This window comes from Giraffa tippelskirchi, chromosome 4 (assembly GCF_054371585.1).
Source record: "Giraffa tippelskirchi isolate mGirTip1 chromosome 4, T2T-mGirTip1v1.2.pri, whole genome shotgun sequence".
Taxonomy (NCBI): Eukaryota; Metazoa; Chordata; class Mammalia; order Artiodactyla; family Giraffidae; genus Giraffa; species Giraffa tippelskirchi.
In genome coordinates this window covers 87374428-87399258 of record NC_137278.1, presented here as the reverse complement: position 1 = coordinate 87399258, position 24831 = coordinate 87374428, and the positions used below count along the sequence as shown (strand labels likewise).

At 45.9% G+C, this 24831-nt stretch overlaps 1 protein-coding gene across 7 annotated transcripts in view; it reads right to left on the bottom strand.

Moving 5' to 3' along the window:
- XDH (xanthine dehydrogenase) overlaps positions 1 to 24831 on the bottom strand; it is a 70277-nt gene that overhangs the window by 21536 nt on the left and 23910 nt on the right. For 2 of the 7 annotated variants that reach the window (XM_081590337.1, XM_081590336.1), the window contains exons 7-22: positions 21875 to 21943; positions 21485 to 21571; positions 20259 to 20400; positions 17068 to 17160; positions 16322 to 16473; positions 14975 to 15068; positions 13503 to 13612; positions 11391 to 11575; positions 9599 to 9773; positions 8142 to 8225; positions 6161 to 6330; positions 4658 to 4781; positions 2800 to 2919; positions 2225 to 2321; positions 1197 to 1321; positions 334 to 467 (exon numbers count right to left, since the gene is read on the bottom strand). In XM_081590337.1, coding sequence (XP_081446463.1) covers positions 334 to 467; positions 1197 to 1321; positions 2225 to 2321; positions 2800 to 2919; positions 4658 to 4781; positions 6161 to 6330; positions 8142 to 8225; positions 9599 to 9773; positions 11391 to 11575; positions 13503 to 13612; positions 14975 to 15068; positions 16322 to 16473; positions 17068 to 17160; positions 20259 to 20400; positions 21485 to 21571; positions 21875 to 21943 — 1961 coding nt within the window. Of the gene's footprint in view, positions 1 to 333; positions 468 to 1196; positions 1322 to 2224; positions 2322 to 2799; positions 2920 to 4657; positions 4782 to 6160; positions 6331 to 8141; positions 8226 to 9598; positions 9774 to 11390; positions 11576 to 13502; positions 13613 to 14974; positions 15069 to 16321; positions 16474 to 17067; positions 17161 to 20258; positions 20401 to 21484; positions 21575 to 21874; positions 21944 to 24831 lie in introns of all 7 variants that reach the window. The other 5 variants (XM_081590335.1, XM_081590334.1, XM_081590339.1 and 2 more) reach the window with 3 other exon arrangements.

Sequence of the window (24831 nt, the reverse complement as noted above, 5' to 3'; positions counted from 1 at the left end):
ACCGAGCCCAGTGAGACTCAGGGGTAAAAACTGCAAGGAAGCCTTCTTTCTCCACCAGGACACTGTGCTGGACAAGGTAGAGGTATACGGGTGTGGGTTATGGGGTGTGGGGTATGTCCTTGCCATCAGGGTCCTCACAGCCAGATAGAGGAGATAAGACATGGACACAATGAGCCAGGTGATATTGCCTTCACCCCTGTACTCAAGAGTTCTATAAACAGAGGGCTGTGCATATTCTAAGCAAAAGGTATCTACTTCCCAACAAAGGAAACCTAGGAAGTCTTCCCAGCAGAGGCAGCCTTATTTTTCTCCCCAGAGCCCATCAGAACTCACTTGTATGCAGCCAGGGCCACAGCCACAGTCACCACGGTGCTCCGGGTCTCCTTCCCTCCAAAGCCTCCTCCCATTCTCTTCACTCGGACCAAAATCCGGTTTACTGGAACCCCCAACATTTTTGCAACAAAGGACTGTGGGCAAAAGAACAAAATACGCCCAGTGAATGCATCACCAGGACTTTCTTCATGCTTGACCCAGAGCCTACCTGACACACAGAAGTCTAATTATTGCTGTGAATTCTGAAATTCCTTGATTCAAGAATCCCCTTCCTGTCCCAGGACACCCCTTGGGTAGTGGTGCCAGGGTCCAGCACACATCAGTTACTGCACGCTGAGTTCACATACTTGTTTACTTGTTTTAATCAGAGGGGTGAGCAGTTGTTCACAGCATACTTTCAGAGTCAAAACTCATTCCATTTAGCCAAGAACAGGTGGATCATGAGGGTAAGACCAGTTGCCAAAAACACTGGCAACCACTGTCATGTTACACACAATAGAGAAATGAGGACTAGCTGAGCCCTCGCAGATCATCTCGTGGTCCCCGTGGCTCTCATTAAGCTCAACTCCTTCATTTAACAGATGAGGAAACTGAGGTCAGATATGATCTGACCAGAGCAATACAGCACTGGAATGACAAAAGCTAACACTTTCTAGGCTCTATCCAAGTTTTAAAACTCATCCAACCATTACAACATCCATGCCAGGCCCTATTTTATAGATGAGAAAGGTTATACAACAAGTTCAGCCATAGTAGCTTGTTGGAGACAGGGCCTGGCTACAGACTACCACCCTCATGTCCCTTCCTGGACCAGCCCACGTCTCCCTCTCTCCTGGCCTCTTGTTGATCTGCTGGACTCCTACCTGGGTTTTCATGGCATTCTGTGTGGATGCAAAGATCTCCATCTCCCCTGCCTCTCCTTTCGGGACAGCGATGGTGCAGTGAGTCTCCAGGTAGAAGTGCTCTTGGCCACCAACGTACAGCTCACCTGGGGAAGCAACAACACTCCCCACCGTGAACCCAGTGCTGCAGAGGTAGTGAATTTGCTTAAGGAAAGAATGTACTTGTCCAGGGCCCTGGGCAGTACCAATGGTCCACAGGTAACCTTTCAGTTCCCTAACTAGGATGGGCAAGAGTCTCAAAGTCTTAGCTGTCTGGCAGCCAAACCCCAACAAAGAAACCAGGACAACACTGAAATACATCAGGTGTGAAGCTTTCATCTCACTGCAGCCAGTGGAAATCAAAGATTTTTAAACTATCATTGTAAACCTTTTAAAAAAATAGAAAAAGAGTTAATGAATGTGATTGAGAAGCTGAAAATAAACTGCATCTTCCAGAGCTGAGGCTGTCAGGCCAATTGGAGAGTTGGCTTACTAGTTACAGCAATGCACAGAAACCGATGTAAAAAACAAACCCCAAAGAGGTCTGATCAGTAGCCTTGCCCTAGGATGTGAGCTCTGGACCTAATTACACGGTGAGGGAGGAGGGAGGTGGGAAGAGGAGAGAGCACTAGCTGTCAATGGGTGAGGACTGCCTTCATGCAGATGGAGAGGACGAGGATTCTGTGTAGCTGGAAGCCTGGCGGACCCAAGGCTGGCCAGACGTCTGTGACCCTTATCTTCTCTAGACAGTCTTCCAAATCCAGCATGCCATAATCTCTCCAGAATCACTTAGGTATGTCCGGTCTAGAGACAGGGGAGTGGAGACTAAGATGCTGACGTTCCTTCTTTCCCAGCCACCTGTCTGGTATATTTTTATAAACATCAGAGAGACTCTTCTGTTAAGAAATGTCAGGAAATCACTTCCTGGCTGCAGGGCTCAGGTACATCTCTTAAATTTGACTCAGAAACCAGAGCCGCCCCATTCCCTCCGTTGCACGGTGCAGCTGTACCTGAAACCACATTATCTGCTTCTGAAAACCCCTTCGTGAGGTCTCCTTTCTCAATCTTCAGCATAGATCCATAAAAGGAATTATTTTTTATAGCATCCTGAGGATTAAAAAGAAGTTTCAATTACTTTAAAGGATGGAAGGTGAGTTTAAGGGGCTGGGACAAAGAAGCTCTTGAATGATTACTTCTTTCTCCTTACGTAAATCACGCAGGCATCTCTATGAGTATTTTATGCAGACTAAAAGTAAGCTCAGTTGTAGCCCAGGGTGTCCTGTTTCTCTGTCTCCTCAGATATAGACACACAACCCTGGTTCTTGGGGAAAAGCAAAGGACCTCTCAAGAAACCAGTTGAAATTGAAATTGGAAAGAAAGAACTCAATTTGGCCATTAGTGGACTGAGTCTAGGATCACGATGGGGGACGATTCACAGGATCACATAGTCACAGACTGGAGGAGATTTCAAAGCCTATCTGGGAAAATCCCACCTGCACCTCACATCTCCTCTAGAGGATCTTAATAAAGGTGCCTCCAGGAACAGGAAGCGTTCCTCTCTCCAGCCAGCCCATCCCCCAGTTACCGCAATCGTGATAATGGCAGGAAGATCCTCGTAGGTGACTTTCACCCCACAGGCAGCTCTCTGTGCATGTTCTGGGGTGTCAGCGACTACAGCACCAATGATGTGCCCAACACAAGTCACCTAGGAGCAGAGTCAGACCGTTAAAGAACATAACACATTCCTCATGAAGCAAATTATTTTGGATTGTTCAAAACAGCAAAGGAAGTCCCACCCCATAGTTTTCTAAGGTACATTTAAGGAATGTTCTGGGACCGTTTCATGTTCTTATCCTACTACTGGGGGCTATGTGCTTCTTCCTAAGTGTTTAGAATCAGTAGAATTGGAATAGGACTTGGAGATAACTAGTTTCAGGATGGCAAACTTGATTCATCTCCAGGGCCAATTCTGAGTGCAACCTGTTGAGAAGCTGCTCAGAATAAAGCGTGGTGATTGATTAGTGATGTTTGCCATGAGCGGCAGAAAGGAAAGCATGGCACCATGAAGTGTATCTGTCCACTCAGATCCACACAACACCCTTGTTCTTCGTATGAAGAGGTGGAAACCAAGACAGCAAGATCTAAATTGGCTCATTACTGGACCATAACTAAATCTTAGTCTCTGACTTGTAGTATTATTTTCTTTCTACCACTCCACTCTTTTGTAATCTTCTCTTTCTCAGATTTATACCAAAAGTTTCTCAAAGGCAGCAGTCATGTCCCATAGTTCATCTAGATGCCCCAAAGCAGTAGTTCTCAAATACTGGTTCTTACTCATGATAGTCTATAAACCAGTTTTTTTGGTTGTTAGATTTGTAAACTAATTAATAATTATTGTTTTATTTTCATTGAATGAACTCAGTTTCTATTTAAAAAACTTGATGTATCTCCTTCAGGGATGTTTTCCAACATTGTCCCAAAAATTAACAACAAAAAATTGTCCAGCTCATCACTTTGGAATATAATATTTCTTGACGATAGGAACCAATATTTAACATGTCTGTTTCTCATAATTACCTCTTTAAGACTCAATTAAACTCTTGACTTAGCTGGTTAGCATAGAGGATATTGAACCTGGATGACTCTCACTAACCATAATTATGGTCTTAGAGGCTCTTGAAGTTTGTAAAGCAATTTATCTTCTATCAAATGCTCTCCTTTAGTCCTAATGACTCAGGGTTGTAGTTTTGAATTCTTTCCTTCATATTTACCTCAGTAATAAGTTGAATTTGTCCTTAAGCAACACCTACTCACCATCAACTTGCAATATTTGATCTGTACTGGAATTATAAAATGATTATCTGAGAACTATCCTATAAGTATATAGGTTTTTGTAGCACCTGCCTTGAAAGCTTAAAGTTTTTTTTTTTGGCAGAACTCCATATATGTTTGAAATCAATAGATAAACTCTCATGTAAGTGAATTATCAGTTCACATAGTAGTGGTAGTATAGTTGTAATTTTTATTCTGTTTACTTTTGCTTAATGTATACATTAATGTATACAATACATTCTGCTTAATGTATTTTTATTTCCTTTTAATAAGGGAACTTAATATTGTACCCTAAGAACCTGATTTTTAGTTAAAATACAGTCACCAGCCTTTTTTTTAAATGCCACTCTGGCATGGAGTCATCCTACCATGTCTGATACTAAAAGCAGCAGCCATCAATTAAATAAGTAAGTACACCTTAAGTTAAAAGTACTACTAGGCATATTTCTCCCTTTTCTGATTGTCCCAAATACTGCCCAACTGGATGATGGCCACAATATGTGCAAATGCATAATTTTTCAAGATTAGGGATCTGAAGAAATGAACACAAATTAAAGCTTAAATACTCATTCCACTGACTTCATATTTTTTTTAAAAAATCCAAGATATACCTCATCCTTTGCAAAGACTGTCTCATCATTAAAAAGTCCAGTTTCATTACTCCCAGGAATATCATCAGCAGAGAGAAAGCAAACAAACCCTGGCACTTTCTGAGCTTCTGAAACATCAATGGACCTGCAAGAAGGAGAAGTGTGAGGAGTCAGGAAGGAAAACTGAAGTGGAAGAACTGTCACCTGAGAAAATGCCGAACTGTGCCTCACCTCAACCTTGTGTATCAGTCATTTTTTCCCAAAAGGTTGTATAGTAGAGAAAATCTCTGAAATACCTTCAACTGTATTTTGATACCTTATAAATCTTGCTCCTTGTAGTTCCCCATCCAATACCATCCATCCCTTTGCAGGAAGAACAGATACTATCATCTAGAAGAGAGATCTATATCCTCGAAGGGTCCATTGATAGAATTCAAGGATCCACGAACTTAAATGGGAAAACATTTTCCTCTTAAAAAAAAGGATGACCCATTAACCAATCAGATAACCTTATCTTCTTTTCGACAGGCTTTCCTTCACCCTAATTCTTCCCCTTTCTCCCTCCTATCCTATCCTATTCGGCAAATGCTGTTTAAATACTTACCATGTTGGGGCCATGAGCTGAACACTAGGGGGCATATAAGATGAATAGGACAAGTCTGTCTTCATGCCCTGTACAGGCCCTATTCTGGTCTCCATGTACAAGGGAACCAAACAGCATTTACTCTGGAGAGCTCCAACTAACACCCACATCATAGTTAATAACCATCCAGAATCAGCACATCAGGGCTCTTGCTATACCACTCAGTTTCCTTACTTGGAACATGGGGATAATAATAGGACCTGCTTATAGGGCTGTGGAAAGGAATAGATAAAGCATTATGTATAAAATGCTTAAACCAGGCTGCAGCAAACATTAAGTGTGATATGAGTATTCTTATTATTATCATCATCATCTTAGAGGTGGCAATTCTTGCCGTTTGGGCTTTCAAAGTTTAATAAACAAGTACAAGTGACTGCTCTCTACTGGGTCCTTTGTGGCCACTATCGTTTCAAATATGCTATTATACATGGGGAAAATGAGAGCTTAAGCACAAGGCCAAGGTCAATTTGCTAGGCACTGGAACAAAAAGTCAATGCCAGCCATGCTAAGGCCTTCTTCTTCGCTTTAGTGCTGATGCAAGTTTTCCTGAAGATTTGTACTGAAGTTTGGCCCAGTATCCACAGTGCAGATCTAAGAAAGGTCTTTCAGCAGCTCCTCATCACTTTTTGGGCCAAGTGTAACATCCCTGGTCAGCAGCCCTAAGGCTTTCCTGATCTCGGCCCTGATGTCTCCGTTATCATCACTCCATCCTCCCAGGCACCACTGAGCCCCTCTTGCTCCTCTCCTGTCTGGGTTTAACACAAGTCACTATGTTCCTCTCTGGACCAGGAGGCCCTGGAGAAGGCTCATTGTCGTGGCATCTCCAGTGCCTGGCGGGTGCTCCCGGCGCCCTCCTCCCCAAGTGTTTTCACTGCACGCACATGATCTTGGCGTGGGCCCGGGTGCTGGTGACCAGCCGGAGGAACAGCTCACTCTCGTAGCAAGGGATGTCGTCACAGTATACGGCCTCCCCAGAGGCTTGCATGGCCGCGGCCAGGTGGGGCAGGGGCCGGCCCACTGTGTCCTCCTCGGACTGACCCTTGGGCACCTCCTGGAACAACATGGTCACCAGTTTCAGAGGACACTGTTCCTTTATAGGCCCTGGGGAACCGTGGAGAGCTTCCGGCCAAAGCAAATGTGAGGAATGAGAATGGAGGAGGCAGAAGGGCACAGGGGGAAGGAAACAGTAGGCAGGTAAGAAGTCACTGAGAAGAGTGGTCACAGTATCACTGTAAAGTCATCATCAGTATCTATGGGGCACTGGGTCCAGGACACCCCCTGGAGAACAAATCTACAGGTGCTCAAGTCCCTTCTATAAAGTGGTGCAGAACAGTTGCCCCTCTGTATCCATGGATTCCACATACACAGATGAGGGCTAACTGTATACAGGAACAAACAAAATAAGGAGCCTACAGGTTCATTTGTTGAAGGTTGGGTTAATAAACAATGCTATGCTCACAGGACGGAATAATATACAATTGCTAAGAGATATTTTTCAAGCATTTGAATTAGAAGGAAATGCTCATGTTAAGTGTAAAAACAGGACATACACTATTGTATGTGTACATGTAATGATTCAAATTCTGTGGGAAAAACACTATAAAATGCAAATATGTCCATATATGCATAGGAAAAAAATGGAGAGAAGTACACAGACATATGGGCTTCCTTGATAGTTCAGGTGGTAAAGAATCTGCCTGCGATATAGGAGACTCGTATTTGATCCCTGGGTCAGGAAGATCCTCTAGAGAAGAAAATGGCAACCCACTCCAGTATTCTTGCCCAGAGAATCCCATGGACAGAGGAGCCTGCTGGACTACAGTCCACGGGGTCGCAAAGAGCTGGACACAACTGAGCAACTAACTCTCTCACTGTCTCACACAAACATAATAATAATTTTCTCTTGCAGGTAAGGTGTGGTGTGATTTCTATTCTCTTCTTTATGTTTTTCTATATTTTTCAAAATGTTCTAAAGTGTATTCAGTTTAAAATAAAATTCTGTTTTATGTGTTTTTTCAAAGTAATGATAATGATGGCTAGTATTTATTTAGAGTTTACTATATACTGGAATTATCTAAGTTATTTACTTTTATTAACAAATCGAATCCTCAAAACTGTGCTGTGAAACAGGGACCCACCTTACCCACATCTGCAGCTGGGTATAATCATCTTGCCCAAGAGGCACAGAGAGAAAGTCACTTGTCCAAGTGTACACAGTTACGTGATGGCAGAGTTTGGATTCAAGTCCTGGCAGTCAGGCCCAGAGTTCATGCTTTGGATTGTTACACTTGAGAGCAGAGGTCTACAAATTGTGGACAACGGCCAAATCTGGCCCACTCTCTGCTTTTATAAATAAAGCTTCAGTGGTGCACAGTCACACACATTCATTTATGTATTGCCTCTGGCACCTTTTGAGCTACAATGACGAAGTTGAGGAATCGTAGCAGAAACTACGTGGCCCACAAAACCCGAAAAGTTGATCCTTTATCTAGTGCCTCTCAAAAAATTAATGTTAATAGAAAAATTTTTTAAAGTTTTGTTTACTTGGCATGCTCAAGAGGATGCCTGGCTTTGCACATTAGCCCATAGAGGAACCAGAAAAAAACAAAATGGAAAAAAAAAAGAATTTAAGGAGCAGGTGAAGGTGAGAGTAAGCCCAAGAGAAAAATGAGGTGAGCATGAGGGGAAATAGCTTCATTCACATTAATATAATTCCTGTTTCCTTCACTAGACATTTATGCGCAGTGGTAAGGAGCTTTAAGCACTGACATACAATGTGAATCAGTCATTCACCAATGGTCAGCATCATCTGAGGTGGCCTGCAAAGGCCCCTGATAATAGCCACATAAGGTATGTACTCACTTGGAAGAGCTGGATGTTGGCTGGAGGGTCTTTCTGAAAGAGTAAAGTGGCGCTGGTATAGGTGGGGTCCAGTTTACCACACTTCTGTGGAGACAAGATAACAGGTGATCATGACTATTTCTATCACTGGTCCCAACCTTGGTTGTCCCCAAGTGGTAAAAGTAACAACTTTCTCACCTCCTCAACCGCACTCCGTCTGATACTGGCTGGATCTTTCTCGACATTTTAACATGGGCTCTGTCAGCTTCTCTTCTCCCATCCCTGCACCCTACTTCCTCTGACTAACCCAGCCAAGGTTTCCCTCCCTCCTGTGTTGATGTGTGCTTCTCTGCTGGGAGTATCCTTCTCCCCCAGTCTTCCTGGAAAAGTCATTATTTCTCCCCTCAATTTTGTGGGAATTATGCATAATATTAATATAATCTCAACAAAATTAAGTGGCATGTGAAGCTCTGTGTGCAGCATGATACCAAATCTTTTTAGAAAATAATATATCCAGATCAAAAGACAGGAAGATGATAGGTTTATAGGTAGACAGATGGAAGGGAGACAGAAAGAGAGAGATGGGGCAGACCAAAAGGATCACACACAGATTGGACAGATAAACATGGGAAAAAGATCAGAAGAATAAGCAAAAATACTAGCAGTGGTTTTATCTAAGATCTGAGAGTAATTTTAATTTTTTCTTTATACATTTTTGTATTTCTAAAGTTTTCCACAAGTTTTTTACTTCTGTAATCAGAAAAATTATTATAAACGTTTATAAAAGAGGTATCTCACTCTGCTGTCCCCACAGATGTGAAGCCTTTTCTCCTTTGTGCTCCCCACTCCCAGCTCCATCTCCTCAGTAGTCACACCAGGCTGGCCTTTATTGATCCTATTCTCTCCCATGCTAGGCCGCCCACCATGTGCAGTACAATCTTATGACATAAAAAGTATAAAATAAATGCTTGCTGGCAAGCCCACCTCAGGAGCTGGGCTCCACTTCAACTAGCACCCTCTCCTGAATGCACACCCCCACCCACCCTGGCTGCAGCAGCCCCACCTCACATTCTTATCACACTACATTCCCATTCAAAGTCCATAATCACAGTTGTATCAGTTACACTGCAGAAGGATCATCAGTTCTACCCACCCCCAGATTTTACAGCTAATGCTTAGAAAGAGTGGTGACCTATTCAAGTTCTCATCTGAGGTAATGAAACAGCCAGGACAAGAACCCACATCCCTGACTCCCAGCCCAGTGCCCTGTCTCTCAACCACCAAGTTGGCTCCCATCCCCATGTGACTCTCTAGGCTGTGTCCCTGGTCCCTACTCCTCTGTCCTTAGACATCCAGAGGAGAGGGGCGTTTACCACCTGGTCCATAGCCCTCTCCTACCTCACCCAGCTTCCCAGATCCCGAAACACAAGTGTTACAGGAGCACACAAGTGCTCTGCCTTGCCAGGCTCCACACTCACATCTTCCGAGTCCTCTTTGCCCAGTTTCTTCAGTACTGTCAGGTAGAACTTGAAGAAGAAGCTGAGGGTGAGGGTGCGTCGGAACTCAATCATGCCTCCAGGGGCGTCTGGGGATAAGGACAGTTCTTCCGCCAGACCTGCACACACATCCTGTAGCAGCTTCTCATCCCAGAACCTGTCAGAGAGCAGATCATGGGAGAGTGTTCCCAACCAGCTCTCAGAATCACTTGTGTGAGTGGAGTCATGAACCTCAGCTCAAAAATGTGACTCATATACTTATAGTTATGTGACTTAAAAGCTCAAAAATGTGACTCATATACTTATAGTTATGTGACTTTACCTAGTGCTTCAGATAGTAAAGAATCTGTCTGCAGTGCAGAGACCTGGATCTGATCCCTGGATCCCTGGATCTGATCTGATCCAGGAAGATCCCCTGGAGTAGGAAATGGCAACCCACTCCAGTATTCTTGTCTGGAAAATTCCATGGACAGGGGAGCCTGGAGGGCTACAGTCCACGGAGTCGCAAAGAGTCAGACATGACTGAGCAACTTTCACTTTCACTTCACACAAGTTACTTAACCTCCTTAAGGCTCAATTTCCTCTTCTTTAAGAATAAATACAATTTTTAGAAGACCACACAAAAAAATAATAGTTAAATCTATTGAGTTCCTACAACACACTAAGCAATGTCCTAAGTGCTTCATATGAAACATTACTTTTAATGTAAATTAAAAGGTATAATAGGGAAAATTTTTATACTCAATTTACCATGAGAAAACTGAGATATGGGAGAATTAAGTAACTTGATTTATATTACTCATCTATTAAGTGTTCAAGCCAGGAATTGGAACCAAGGAGCCTAACTCCAAAGTCAAGATTTATCTAGCCATATGGTTATTGTAAAGATTACATAGAACAGTGCCAGCAAAGTGCTTGGTACAACTGCTGCCATGTGGTAGCCTTAGTAATAGTAGTTGCTGTACTAATAGTGTAGCAGCAGTAACAGTAGTAGTAGCAACAGCAATAGTAGTAGCAGCAATACTAGTAATAGTAATGCTAGCAGTGACAGAAGCATTAATAGTAGGAGTGGAAGCAATAGTAATAGCAGTAGAAGCAGAAGTAATAGTAGAAATAAGAGAAGCACCAGTAGTAATAGCAACAGTACAAGCAATACTACTAGTAGGAGAAGCAACAGCAACAGCAATAGTGATACTTCTATTAGCAGTAATAGTGGCAGCAGCAGTGCTAGTTGCAATAGTAATAGTCATTGTAGCAGTAAAGTAGTAGTCATAGCATTAATAATAGCTTCTGTAACAGAAACATCAGTAGCAGTAACACTAGGAGTAGCAACAATAATAGTATTAGCAGTAGAAGAGACAGCATAGTAGTAGCAACTGTAATAGTAGCAGTAGCCACAATAGTAGTATTAGTCATAGTAGTGATAGCAGTAGGAATGGCAGTAATGGTAACAGTAGAACAACAGTAACAGTAGTAGAAGAAATGAGATGAGTAGCACTAACAGTGGTAATTGGAGTAATAAAAGCAGCAGCGACAGTAGTAATAGTAGTTGTAGCTGTAGAAATAAGTCGTAATAGTACCAACAGTAGCAGCAGTAGTAGTAATGCTAATAGTAGTACAGCAGCAGCAACACTACTAATAGTAATACCAGTAGAGGCAGCTGTAATCATAGCAGTAGGAGCAGTAGTAACAGCAGTTGTTGCAGCAATGGTAGCACTACCGGTAATCATAGTAGCAGGAGCAGCAGTAACTTTATTCCATTCCCAGCTCTTACTTCGACAGCTGACTCCGCGTGGTCTTGAGGGCTGAGATGGTTCTGTCTGCCATTCCACCATAGCAGAGGGCTAGCTCCTTTACCTGCGTGCTTCCTGGCTGGAACAGGACTCTCATGCCACAGGTCACCTTGGCTATGTCATCTTCTCTCCGGGAGGCCTGCTTGAATGCTGAGAAAAACTCATCCTAAAAATAACAGAAAAATACCTCTTTCCCACCTTGCTTTGCAAAGACTGCAAACAATGAGTCTGAAGCAGGAAGGGTGGGGTGAACACAGAAGACCATCACAGAGCAGCCAGGAGCTGGTGGTAGGGGTCAAAGATGAGGACATAACTACCGCCTTTTCAGGAGGATTTCCGGTAACATTCCCAGAAACTGGGAAAGGGTCAGGATTTCTGCCTATCAGTCAGTAAAACAGGCAGTCCAGGGACACAGCCAGGGGCCATGCCAAAGCCTCTATCAACATGACAGCCTCTCAAGCAGATACAATGAGATGCCAAAGGGTGTTGAAACCCAGTGTCAGCTTGGGGCCTCCATATGCTCTCCCTGACTTGTCTCTCTCACCAGTCTACTGGCTTCAGTTAGAATTCTCTTTTCCTGAAAGGAAGACTCACACTATGAAACAGTAGCTTTCTTTGTGCTTTGAGCATACATTTCCCCGGGGTCCAAGCCAGGCTCTGTCTTTGGAGATGGGAGGAAAGCGTGAGTCAGTTTCCAGGTAAAGACCCATCTGTGTCAGGTTCTGCACAAGGTTTGAACTGTCCCTGGCACCAAGTTCTGATGAACGTCAGTGGTGGGAGATTTAAGGGAAGGTGTATTGGAGAAACACACTGTTGAGGTTCAAAATGACCCCAGGCTTTTGTTGAAGAAGCCAAGGAGGGCTCTCCTGATGAGATTTCTGACGTCTAACATAGCACTGGGGCTATGAGCCCAGAGCTTGAACTTGGTTCTGGAACTGAGGTTCCAACCACTTCCAGGACTGTGCCGGCCCGCAGCAACATTTTCCCCAGGGTTCATGCAGGGTCAGGGTCAGGCCATCAGCTGTTCTTTCTTAAGAAAGACTTCCAAATTCTGGGTATGAAAATCTTTCATTTATGAAATGGTTTTTGTTTACGTCTCTACCTGGGAGAATACAAACTGGACCGTTTCCTTCTTCTTTCCCCATCTCATAAATTTTTTAAAAAATCTATTGATCTGTGAAATACAAAAACTCTGGGAATCACTGTTCAAAAGAGCCTATAAAGACAAGCTGGAAAATCATTAAGAAACCACCCCAGGGGACATAACTGCTTTAATTTAATCAGCATTCTCATTAAGGAGGTCAAAATCAGCAAACTAGAGCACCAGCTCTGTAAACCCTTAATACTCTCCTTTACTGCTGGTGCCTGGCCTCTCCCAGATCACTCTTCTAAAGGCCCATGGAATGTATAGGACAAGACCACGCCAGGTCAGGACACCACAGGCCCCAAGGAACATAAGCAAGGCGGCCAGAGGAGCCCAGACCTGCCCTACCAGGCCAGAAAACCCTCCCATGAAGCAGAAACCCATCCAAGCAAACCCAGGGCATGATCGGTGAAAAAGCACCTGGTCGAGCCCAAGTTCAGCAGATGAGGACCTGACTCACAGGTAGCTTCTCCACCTGGCATGCACATTGCATGCCTCATCATATGAAAACTGGGGCAGAGATATACCACAGCTGGGTATATTCTTGGCATTGTGTCGCTAGCACCAGCTGCTGATCCCCACCAGCTCCCAGACACCTGCCAGAAACCTTATGAATTCTTTCTTTCTGGTCCTTGCAATAATCTGCACAGTCAGTAAACATGGGCCCATTTTACAGATGAGGATTTGGGGCTCAGAAAGATGAATGACTTGTTCAGAACCACACATCTACCTGTCCTATTTCCTTGTCTATGCCCTGTGCCCAATCCCCTGAAACTCCTCATTGTCCAGAAAGGAATACGGTTTTTTAATAAAGGCCAGGCTCAGAGACAAGAACATCAGTGTTAAAGTGGAGAGATGCTAAGCGTGGTCCCTGAGGCAGACTTTGGTCTCTTCGTCTGGAGCATGGCAGGAGCAGGGGTGATTTCGGTTGTTTCTGACAGCATCTCACCTCCCTGCTGTAGGGGATCTCAATGGAGAGCAGTATCTCCTCTGGACCCAGCAGGGTCTTTCTGTAGCTGGGGAAGAAGGTGTGGTCCATTGAAACTGTTCTTCTGGTGCCTGTACAGAAGCAAGACAGAGAGGGACCAATGTGAGAAAGCATAGGACAGATCACCAGGGGAATTCTCCTTCCTGGCCCCCGATACCCACAGTCAGAGGGAGTGGCTGGCACGACAGGGACCCAGGTGCTCCATCTGAAACCCTTAAGCATTGGTGTGCTGGTGACTGTTCAACAATCAGTTCTTTAAGAAAAAGCCCTGACTCATAGCCTTCACAAGCTTCTGTGGTATAAATACTTCTACAATGGCCAATGTCAAGCTATCAGAGCAGCATAGCTCAGTGTGAGGTTGAAAAGAGGGTAGCGAAGAGTTGACACAGTTGGCCTGCCATCCTCTGAGAGGTCTGCTTACAAGGCTGGCCACTGGCTGTCCTCTGGGACCTTCGGTTTCAGGAGAGTTCCCACCATTCCCTCATAAGAACAGCTCACAATGCCTAAAATGTTTGTATAAATCATATGGTTTATGCTCAACACCTGACTTTCCTTCTGGGAGTCTGGACTTCTGGTACGTGCCAGGCAGAGCTACGTGACCAGCCCCACTAAAAGCCCTGGGTGCTGAGGCTCTAACGAGCGTCCCCAGGAAACAATCCTTCACGTGTGTTGTCATGGCTCAACTTATTCCTGGGGAGAATGAGCGTGTCCTGTGTGACTTCCCTTGGAGGAGGCCCTGGAAGCTTGTGCCTGGTTTCCTCTGTCCCATGCCTCTTTTCCCTTTGCTGATTTTGCTCTCTATTCTCCTGCTGTAATAAGGCATAGCCGTGAGTGGACTCAACACTGAGTCCTGTGAGTCTTCCTTGTCCTCCTGAAAGTCATTAAACCTAGAGGTGGTCTTGCAGAAACCCTTGAGCAAGGAAAGAGGCACAGGAGTGAACTTTTACACAGCATTTCCAGTCTACAAATGGAATAAATGGAAATTACCTCAAAGATATAGACAGCTATAAAATGAAGGAAAATAATGAGGAAATGGTGAATTTTGAGTATTTATTACCTTTGTTTTTAATATAATTTATTTCATTGTGAGGGTATATAGTTAAATGTTTAATAATGGCCATGTTTAACAAATGCTCAGACTCCCTGAAAACCCAGCCATCAGCTATGCTGAGTGGCATACTCTGGCCCCAGCACACACCTCTTGAGCATTGCATCTGGGTGACAGGTCCTATTGTGAATTCCAAATAAAGTGATGGTCCAGCCCTCCTGGCCCCCAACCTGGGTGCATCTCCTTTTGTAGTTTCCAGGGATCCAAGCTTTAGGAAAGCTGCATTATTGAACTTTGGGTTCTGCTTCTGCAGAAAGTGACTTATCCTGTGAGACTCCACTCCAGCCTTGGCCTTGTTTTCTGACCTCTGCATGAGGCGGCTCACCTCTGGACACGATGGTCAGCTTGGTCCCGCTGGCCATGAACACAGGGTTGAGGTCGGAGATGGGGCTGGCTGTGATGATGTTCCCTCCAATGGACTAGGACAAGCAGGGAAAACGTGTGAGAGCCCACCCCAGGAAAGTCCAGCTCACACATCTGGCTCCCGAATGTGAAAGGCGGGGGACGTCTGCTGAAGGGAGAGCTCTGAGGTCCTCCACCCACTGTAGACACCAGACCAGCACAGTAAGAACCCGGACGTTCAGGCAACATGCAAAACTTGAGATTCCAACGCCTGGGGTTGGGTCCCAGCTCTGAAGTTTACCTATATGTAAACCAGGATCAGCTCCTTTAAATTTGTTTGTGTGATTGATTTCACCCAACCTTTTTCTGAAACAGCAGAGACGGTTTATCACTGAGGCTGTAGAGAGTTAGTGAAAGAGAAATAAAAGACAAAAGATCAAGGAAAAAGAATGGGAAGCCTTGAGGATGAACAATGTGTTCTAACTGAGCTTCTTTGGCAAAGAATATAAGGAGAATCAGACACAGAGTTCCCATTATTAGAAAAGGGGAAGAAAACCAGTTGCTCCAGGAAAAAAAAAAATCCTTCCCACAAGTAGATTTCACCTGAATTGGGGAACTTAGTAGAGTTTTCTGGGTTTGCGTCTCCTTATCTATAATTGGAAGAGGTACTTGAGGTAGGGTGAGGGGAATGGGAGTAGGTTGTTGTTGTTTTGCTTTGTTTTTTGTCCTAATTTAAAACAACTGCTACAACAGTAGAATGGAAGGGTCAGCTTTCCTCTCAGCCCCATTAACAATTGTGAGGCTCAAATGGCGCCGAGTGTGAGAAAGCCATCTGCAAACCCTGGATTTGGGAGTTCGTCTGAAGGCTGATTGCAGTCAACACATGGGCCTCTCTCTCCTCTCAAGGGGCTCTACACCTGGTTCTCCCCCTGATCTGAAAGGCAGTCCGCCTTCCTGTTTTGGCTTCTCTCTAACTTATCTCTCATCCACCCGCTGGCAGCCTCGGCTAAGTTCAGAAAGAGATGGGCAGGCGGCTCCATCTCTCCAACCTCAGGGGTGAAGATGGAGTCACAGCATGAGCGCTCCCCAGGGTGGCCCTCAGGTCACATCAGAAGCACCTGTGGGGCTTATTAAAGCCTGACCCCTGGGCTGCAACCCAGATCTGCTGTCAGGTTCTCTGAGAGCAGGGTCCAGCAATCTGCATTTTCAAGAAGTCCCCAGGAAATTCTAAACACAAGTTTTAGGCCTATTCGGGCTGTAATAGAACCCAGACTGGCCCCCTCACCTTGTGGGGAAAGTGCCCATCCTGGGCCCCTAAATAGGAACTCACCGCCACAGCCTTGACCTGCTTCCCGCCGAACCAGCGCAGCTGCTCCAGGACTCCTCTGAACACCTCCGTTTTCTGGGTTGGAAGCTTTGCAACTGCCTCGAGCAGGGTCTTTTCCACAGAGCTCAGGGTACAAGCAGCTCCAAAGCAGATCCCTGGGAACACATGCTTGGAATGACAGCCATCCACCTCATAGCTCAAGAAGCACTTCCATACACAGCTCCTAGGAAGCTTCACAGCAACTGAGTAAGGATGAACCAGGATGCATGTCCTTATATGGATGAAGAAATTAAGGGCCAGAGAGGTCTGGTGACCTGCCCAATGCCACACAGTTAATAAAAGAGCCAGGACTCAACCCTAGGCCTAAAACCAGAGTGCTTTTTTCTCTAAACCAGTGATTCTCAACTCAATAAAATCAGATCTCTGAGGATGAACTCTTGGCATTTCTTTTTTTAAAAAGCACCCCAACCCCCCTCCCCACCTACCCGCTATTCCCATGAATGAGTCTGTGTGCAGCCAGGATTGAGAATGATTATTGAAAATATCAAGCCCCGAGCCCATTGGTACCCGACCACGGATGCTCAGTGGAGGAGAGCAGTGAGGGTGTCCGCTTCCCCCGTACAGGGTGGCTCTTGAAAAAGCAGGTGCAGCAGGAGCCAAAGGAGAGGCTTTCCTGATCGCCACCATCCTCTGCACAACCTGCTTCCAGGATCCCAGCCCTTCTGTGGGCTCAAGCAGGCGCCCCTTACCCTCAGGTCCATGTTCCACTGAATTCAGCTCGGGGATCCAGGCTGGGCAGATGATCACAGGGAACAGCTGATTCTTAAACTTCATCTCAATGCCTCGAAAGAAATGAAAAGCCTCAAGTTGCAGGGCTCCCACCTTGCAGACAGCATGGATTTCACATGCTCTGTGGGTGTCTCGGGACTTGGAGGGGCAATGGACAAGACATGGGATAAAGCGCAGTTTCCACATGAAAAGCCAGGAACCTATGGCTTTCTCTCTCTCAACCCATTGGAACTCAAATAAGATGAACTTGACTTCATGTATGTGTGTATGTGCATGTGTGTTTATTCACAATATTAGAAAAAGGGCATGAAAATAAATTGGAAACCCTTCTAAACACCTTACATATTTTAACTCATTTAATCCTCACAATAACCCTATGAAATACTGTGATTTTCTCTGTTCATAGATAAGAAGGATTTTCCTGGTGGCTCAATGGTAAAGAATCTGCCTGCAGTTCAGGAGAACGGGTTTGGTCCCTGGGGTGGGAAGATCCCTTGGAGAAGGAAATGTCAACTCACTCTAGTATTCTTGTCTGGAAAACCCCATGGACAGAGCAGCCTGGTGGGCTACTGTCCATGGGGTCGTCAAGAGTCAGACACGACTGAGCCACTAAACAACAACAATAGACGGGAAACTGGAGCACAGGGAGGTTAAGTTTTTCTCTTAAATTGTACAGCTAAGAATGGGTACATTTCAGTACCAGGGCAATTATTAGAGTTGGGATAAAATAGTAATATAATCGGAGAAGGCAATGGCACCCCGCTCCAGTACTCTTGCCTGGAGAATCCCAGGGACGGAGGAGCCTGGTGGGCTGCAGTCTATGGGGTCGCACAGAGTCGGACACGACTGACGTGACTTAGCAGCAGCAGCAGTAATATAATATGTAAGTCTAACATCCAGACAAAAAGGAAAAATGACTGAGAGAAAAATTCAAATCAACTCCTAATTGCCAATATCTGTCTGAGTTCTTACCGTGCAGGGCTTGGCGGGACCGAATGTCTGTGTCTGATTTCTATCCTTCCAGTGAACCAAGTAAGAAACTACTCTGAACAGACCTGCCTCTGTTCCTCAGACCCAGTCAGCGCAGCACCCCTCCCAGCCCCGCCCACAGGGTTGTAAACAGAAAAGGTTAAAAAGGAAACATCTGTGCAACGTCCCCTATCTTCTCACTTGCTGCAGAGGGCCTCTGAAGGGTGGAGCAGGCTTTGAGAAGCCTGGTCTGTTTGAAAATCAGCTCATAGAATAAAGAAGGGAGAGGGAGGCGGTACGTGGGTCATCTTGATAAGGTTTTCTCTATGCCAAGCTTCCCCCAACATCATGGCAGTAGATGGTTACACTGGGGGGGTGCGGGGGTAGGGTGTGAGATGGTTACACTGAGGGGGTAGAGTGTGTGTGATGGTTACACTGAGGAGGGTAGAGTGTGTGATGGTTACACTGAGGGGGGTAGGGTGTGTAATGGTTACACTGAGAGGGGGTAGAGTGTGTGTGATGGTTACACTGAGGGGGGGTAGAGTGTGTGATGGTTACACTGAGGGGGGTAGGGTGTGTGATGGTTACACTGAGGGGGGTAGGGTGTGTGATGGTTACACTGAGGGGGGGTAGAGTGTGTGATGGTTACATTGAGGGGGGTAGGGTGTGTGATGGTTACACTGAGGGGGGTAGGGTGTGTGATGGTTACACTGAGGGGGGTAGGGTGTGTGATGGTTACACTGAGGGGGTTAGGGTGTGTGATGGTTACACTAAGGGAGGTTAGAGTGTGTGATGGTTACACTGAGGGGGGTAGAGTGTGTGAGGGCGGAGGGGTGGAGCTGTGGAGTGATCTTGGGCAATTATTTCTAATTTGGAGCTTGTAATACCTTTGTGAATTCCTTTTCTCTTAGAATCTAACTGAGTCCAAGACATTGTGTGACTCTTGGTAAGGAATATGCCATATATCCAAGGGCCCCAAAGATTCTTCCAGCCGGTCATTCTCCACCTTAGCTCATGTGACCCTGGGCCCTCGAGTCATGGCCACACAGGCCGTCATGATCATATCACTGGGAGCACGTCTCACCCTGCCATCCAGTGGGTCCCATTACTGCAGCAGGGCACTCCATATGGCATGTGTGCTCACAAGGGTGGCTCAGTTCTGCACTTCGCCAGCACACACCTGAGCCGGGCCCTCCTCTCTGCAGCTGCAGAACCAACCAGAACGCAGGGCTTGGGGGGTTCTTCCAGAGCCAGAGATAGGAGACCCGACAGGATAGAATGGGCTGCTCTGAGACCGCCCTGGCCTGTGCCTCCATCCTCTCCCCGGATCCTCACTGGGCTTGGGGCCCAGCCAAGGGGAAACAGGCCACGCTGGGTGTAGGAATGGATGGAGCCTAGCAGGGGCCGGGGCATCTCTGCAGCTGAGTCTTCAAGCACTGGGGCTGAGAGCGGCACCTCTGGGGCCTCCTTGGCCTGTTTACATATTGTAGGGCTCACGTCTGGGGGTTGGCACCACAGGGCAGGTGGCCATAGTCATGGGCAACACAGCACAGCCACACTTGGACATTTCCTCTTCCTTGCCTTACCACATCACCCCCAGAAAAAGCGGGCAGGAGAGTGACATTTATGGAACCCCTAGTGTCTGTCAGGTACTGGCCCAGACACTTGACCCATGTTGCTTCCTCCTCCTCAGACTGGGAGACCCTCAAGGGAAGGAGTCTGGTCTAGGTGATCTGGGTACCCCTGATTCCCCCAGAATACCTGGCATAGGGCCAGGTCTCTGTCAATGTTTATGGAGAATAATCAGCAAAGATCTCAGTTAATACTCAGAACAACCCTTGAAAAGTGAGTGTTAGTCACTCAGGCATGTCCACCTCTTTGTGACCCCATGGACTGTGGCCCACAAGGCACCTCTGTCCATGGAATTCTAAAAGCAAGAATACTGGAGTGGGAAACCATTCCCTTCTCCAGGGGATCTTCCTGACCCAGAGATCAAACCCAGGTCTCCCACACTGCAGGCAGATTCTTTACTGTCTGAGCCACCAGGAAAGCCCATTAGAGGAGGCATTATTACCTCCACATATGAAATGGGGAAATGAAGGCAGAGTAGGACACACAGAGGACACGTGGCCACAAGGGGCTGAACTGGACAGGCTGACCCAGAGCTGTCCCACACCCTTACCGATTTCTGTGTTCCCCACCACCAGCTTGGCCTCGGGATGCTGAGCTTTGAGGTCCAGCAACTCCTTCAAGGTGGAGCATTGGATCCAGGTCACACGCTCCCCTTCAAAACGCAGCTGCTTCAGTGGAATGTCTTTCAGCCTCTGGAAAATGCCATTTTCTTACCATGTGGCCTCCTCTTCCCCATTGTGATTCCCAGGGCCATTGCTTTCAGTTTGCAAGAGGATCCAGTATGGATTTGCTTAGCAGTGAATTCAGAGGGAAAGTGCATGTCAGGGAAGAAGCCAGGGAAAACACTTGGTACTGAGGCAGGACTTGGATTGCGGCTCTTTTACATACGTTATTTCATTTAGTCTTTAGAAGAGCTCGGGGAAGAAGGCACTGTTAGTCTCTTCTTTTGCAGGTAAAGGAGAAACTTGAGGATCAAGGTTATGGGACCTGCTGAAGGTCGCCGCCACAAGGTGACCCACACTGTCCCACACTGCCTTCAGGAGGTGAGAGAGGGGACAGGGTGGCAGAAGCAGGGGTATCAGAAGGGAATGTAATGGAGAGCCGGTTCTAGTGCATGAGGGGCAATGCAGAGCTAGGAGGGAAAATCCCCAAATCAAACTGATGGTTTTTTAAAGATTTCATAATCCAGAGAAAGATATTCTGGTGGTCTGCTGCAAAGCCATTCTTTCTGGCTCAATGAACTCTTAAAGTCATCTTCATATGCTTACCACCCTTAGAGAAGTCTGCACTTGACAAACTTTCAGAGTGGCTTGATTTTTGCCTGTTTGCCATAAATGTTGGTATGGGGAGCAAGGTCATCAAGGTGAGGAAATGGGCATGAGAGGTGTCCTTAAGACAGGGCTGCAGATCATGGATTGTGTCCTTCGAACACAGCTTTTTTTGTTTGTTTGTTTTGTAAATAAATGGACTGCTTACAGAAAGGAGAATGCATTGCTTCGGGGCTTAGACAAGAGATTTAGCCAGGATGTCAGCAAACACTTCTGGAGCTCCTATTACTGCGCACAGCATGCCAGACAGATCCACTCCTCACATGTGAGCAACATGTGTGAAAAGGAGAAGTGTGGGTCCCTGTGGGAATATGCGGCACGGGGACTTGGAGTAAGAGAAACAAAGGGAAATTCAGGCTGAAACCCACAGGAAAAAGAGGACACAAAGACCCCAGTGGGTACTAGTGGGACTTAGCAGGTCTCCAGGGGCTCATGGGGCATCACCTACCAGCAACTCTGGGGGGAAGATGGGTTCCTGGGTGGGATCCAGGGGCATGAACTCCTCTGGGTTGAATAAAGATGGTGAGAGAGTAACCTGCTGGAAAGGGGAGAAGATAAGGGATACACTGTCTCCTGCATTAAAATGCCCCATAGGGCTGGCCCAGCCCCCTGTCCAAGCGAGCTCATCCACAGCCCCCAGCAGGCTGGTTGGGGTGGGGGTTGGGTTGGGGGAGAGGTAACTCCCAGGAAGCAGGGACAAAGAGGTTTTGCCAGAGGAACCAGGGCTAAGGTGTACATTCACCGACTTCACAGTTTGAACATAATGGTTTCCTCTTCCAACTGCCGCAGCCCAGGGTGTGGAGATAGCCCACTGGCTCCTTTGACCTGACTCACTTACCCCGTGGTCTTTCTGCTGGTTCATGCAGCAGTTTGGATTGTTCCCATTTCCTCCACAGCATCCACCATTCTAGAGAGATGACCACAAATAACACACAAAGATATTTGCAAAGAGTTTTCACAGAAGCTAAAGAACCTAGATTATTACTGTCAAATGAAACCTGGGTTTGAAATCCACCCCAGCATCTAGAGGAGCAGCAGATACTGTACCTGCCCCCCCCCTTTCCCACTTGCCTCTGCCCATAGCTTTAGCTATTTTCTCTCTCTTGATAAATATAGATTAAATAACTTGAGGATATATAAACAGGATCTCTCCTGGAAGTAACAGAGAAATTTAATTTTAAGAAAATTTCTCTATAAAAACTAGGTCCTATTTTATCAAAACTTCTTTTTGTGCTCACTTTCCCACTTCAGTACTGCTTCCTGAGGAAGCCTCCCTGAGAGAAATTCCCACTGGTTCACAGAGCACTCACGCCTTTATTTCTAAACCATCAAGTCCTTGGCACCTCCCAGGCTGGAGTCTTTGTGGGGCTCCTGCCAAAGATGTCTAGGACCAGAACTGGGCCAGAGATGTGCCTGACAGTCTCCCACTCCTTATCAGGCACTTCTTGCCAGAAAGTTCACACTCTTTGTTCCTCACCATGGACCTGTTCGGGAGGTTATGTACAGGTCTGCTGACCCAACACCTATGGACAGAGGACTTGCTCAAGACCTCTTAAGGTGTCAATGACGGAGCACAGACTAGAGCCCAGATTGCTACATCTCAAAACCAACACACTAAAGATGGGAAAGGGAGTGTTTACCTGACTGATCTGCCCTAAGAAGGCAGAAGTCTCAGCTCAGGGCCCCAGAAGACACTACAGAATTGTGGAGTTCTACGAGAGTGGGGAAAACTCCCAGGCTCAGTCCTAGACACATTTCCAGAGCAGCCAGCTCCTACGGGAGTACCTGGGAGGAGCCCTTCTCTACATGAATCGTGGAAGACAGCGTTCATGCCAACATTTACTAAAGGATGAGTCACAGCTCATCAGTGTCCCCGAAGAAGTTCTCAGAGGGCCAAGGAGGCTAAAGGTCCTTTGAGAAACTGCAAGCATTCTCAGACTTGCCTCAGCCACCCTGCTTGCAGACCCCTCCTGTAGTCACTACTTTACCACTGGATCTCAGGGCTGTCTATTTTCTACCTCCCCATTACTCTTGACAGTCCCTTGGACTGCAAGGAGATCAAACCAGTCAATCCTAAAGGAAATCAACCCTGAACATTTATTAAAAGGACTGATGCTGAAGCTCCATTACTTTGGACATTTGACATGAAGAGCCGACTCACTGGAAAAGACCTGATGCTGGGAAAGATTGAGGGCAAGAGGAAAAGGGAGTGACAGAGAATGAGATGGTTGGATGGCATCAGTGACTCAATGGACATGAGTCTGAGCAAACTCCAGGAGATAGTGAAGGACAGGGAAGCCTGGTGTGCTGCAGTCCATGGGGTCACAAAGAGTCGGACATGACTTAGTGACTAAACAACAACACTTTGCCTTTCCCCTCTATTTGGACAGAAAGAAGAGGGTCTCTTCTCATCTCTCTTTTTGGAGAAGAAGTAATGTAGGAGAATACTAGGCCCTGCATATAGTAAGACAACAGCCTCGCTTACCTGGTCCGTGTGGGGAAGGATGTATTTCACAAAAGTATGTTTCACAAATAATTAAAGTACCAGCACATTCTTACTTAGATCTTTTTTCTTAATAACTCACTGATGTGTTTATGACATAAATTGTTGTGATGTATGATGATGTGTCACTGCCCTCAAGGTCTGCTGAGGTTGAATAAAATAAGAGTTTTTCCCCAGAGAGATTTTCTCTTTCTGGGTGTGTGTATGCTCTGTCGCTCAGTCATGTCTGACTCTTTGCAACCCTATGGACTGTAACCCATCAGATTCCTCTATCCACGGACTTTTCCAGACAAGAATACTGGAATATGTTGCCATTTCTTCCTCCAGGGGATCTTGCCAACCCAGAGATCAAACCTGCATCTCTTGCATCTCCTGCATTGGCAGGCAGATTCTTTACAACTGCGCCACCTGGGAAGCCCAGGCTAAAATGATTAGGCTCAAGATTGTTTTTATGATTCCTCATTTCCTTCTTTGCTGCTGGATGGATGTTATCATTTCTTGCTGTGAACAGGCTGCCTTCCTATGGCATACCCTCCTCACTCTTTTCCAGTGTGGCCATGTAAACTAGATAACTGAGTTTGTTAGAACTGTGTGTAAAATAAGAGTTAAAAGGCTCTGAAGAGGGCCTTGGGGGCTCCAGTGAGTAACATGCATGAGCTTCTGAGCATACTCTGTGTGCCAGTCACTTGGGCTACTTATAGCAACCAGCTCTACTTGACTCTGTTCTACGCTGCCAGGCAGCAGGATTGAGGGAGGTATGGCTATAGAGTGGGCTTAGGAACCATTTCAACAATGATAAAACTCTGACTCTCAGAAGGAGAATACTTTCCAGCTACACTCAAAAGTCCTTCTCTTTTGAGAAACTAGGAGGGCTGGTCAGATTATCTTTCTTTGAAAAGCCTCCTATGAAATAAATACACGGACAAGATTAACAATCCATGGTTCTCAGGGAAGCTTAAGCAGCACATGAAGATTAAATATTGGGTAATGGGAAAAAATGTACCAGCATCATAATTTATGTTGCCATTTACTGAAAATGTAGGATGTGCCAGGCACTGTTCTAAGAGCTTTACAAGGAGTTCTTTCCACAAGCACTTTAAGGTAGGTATTATTTTAATCCCCATTTTAGAAATCAGGAAATTTGTCCAATATATGTATCAATTAAGTGATGGAATGGGATTTGAACCCAGGTCTGCAGACTGAATCTAAGCTTTCAATCACTTTCATTTAAATTCATACTTCCTGGTTCCTCAATATCAACAGCATTCACCAGGGTGTCCTGTTTCCCATCC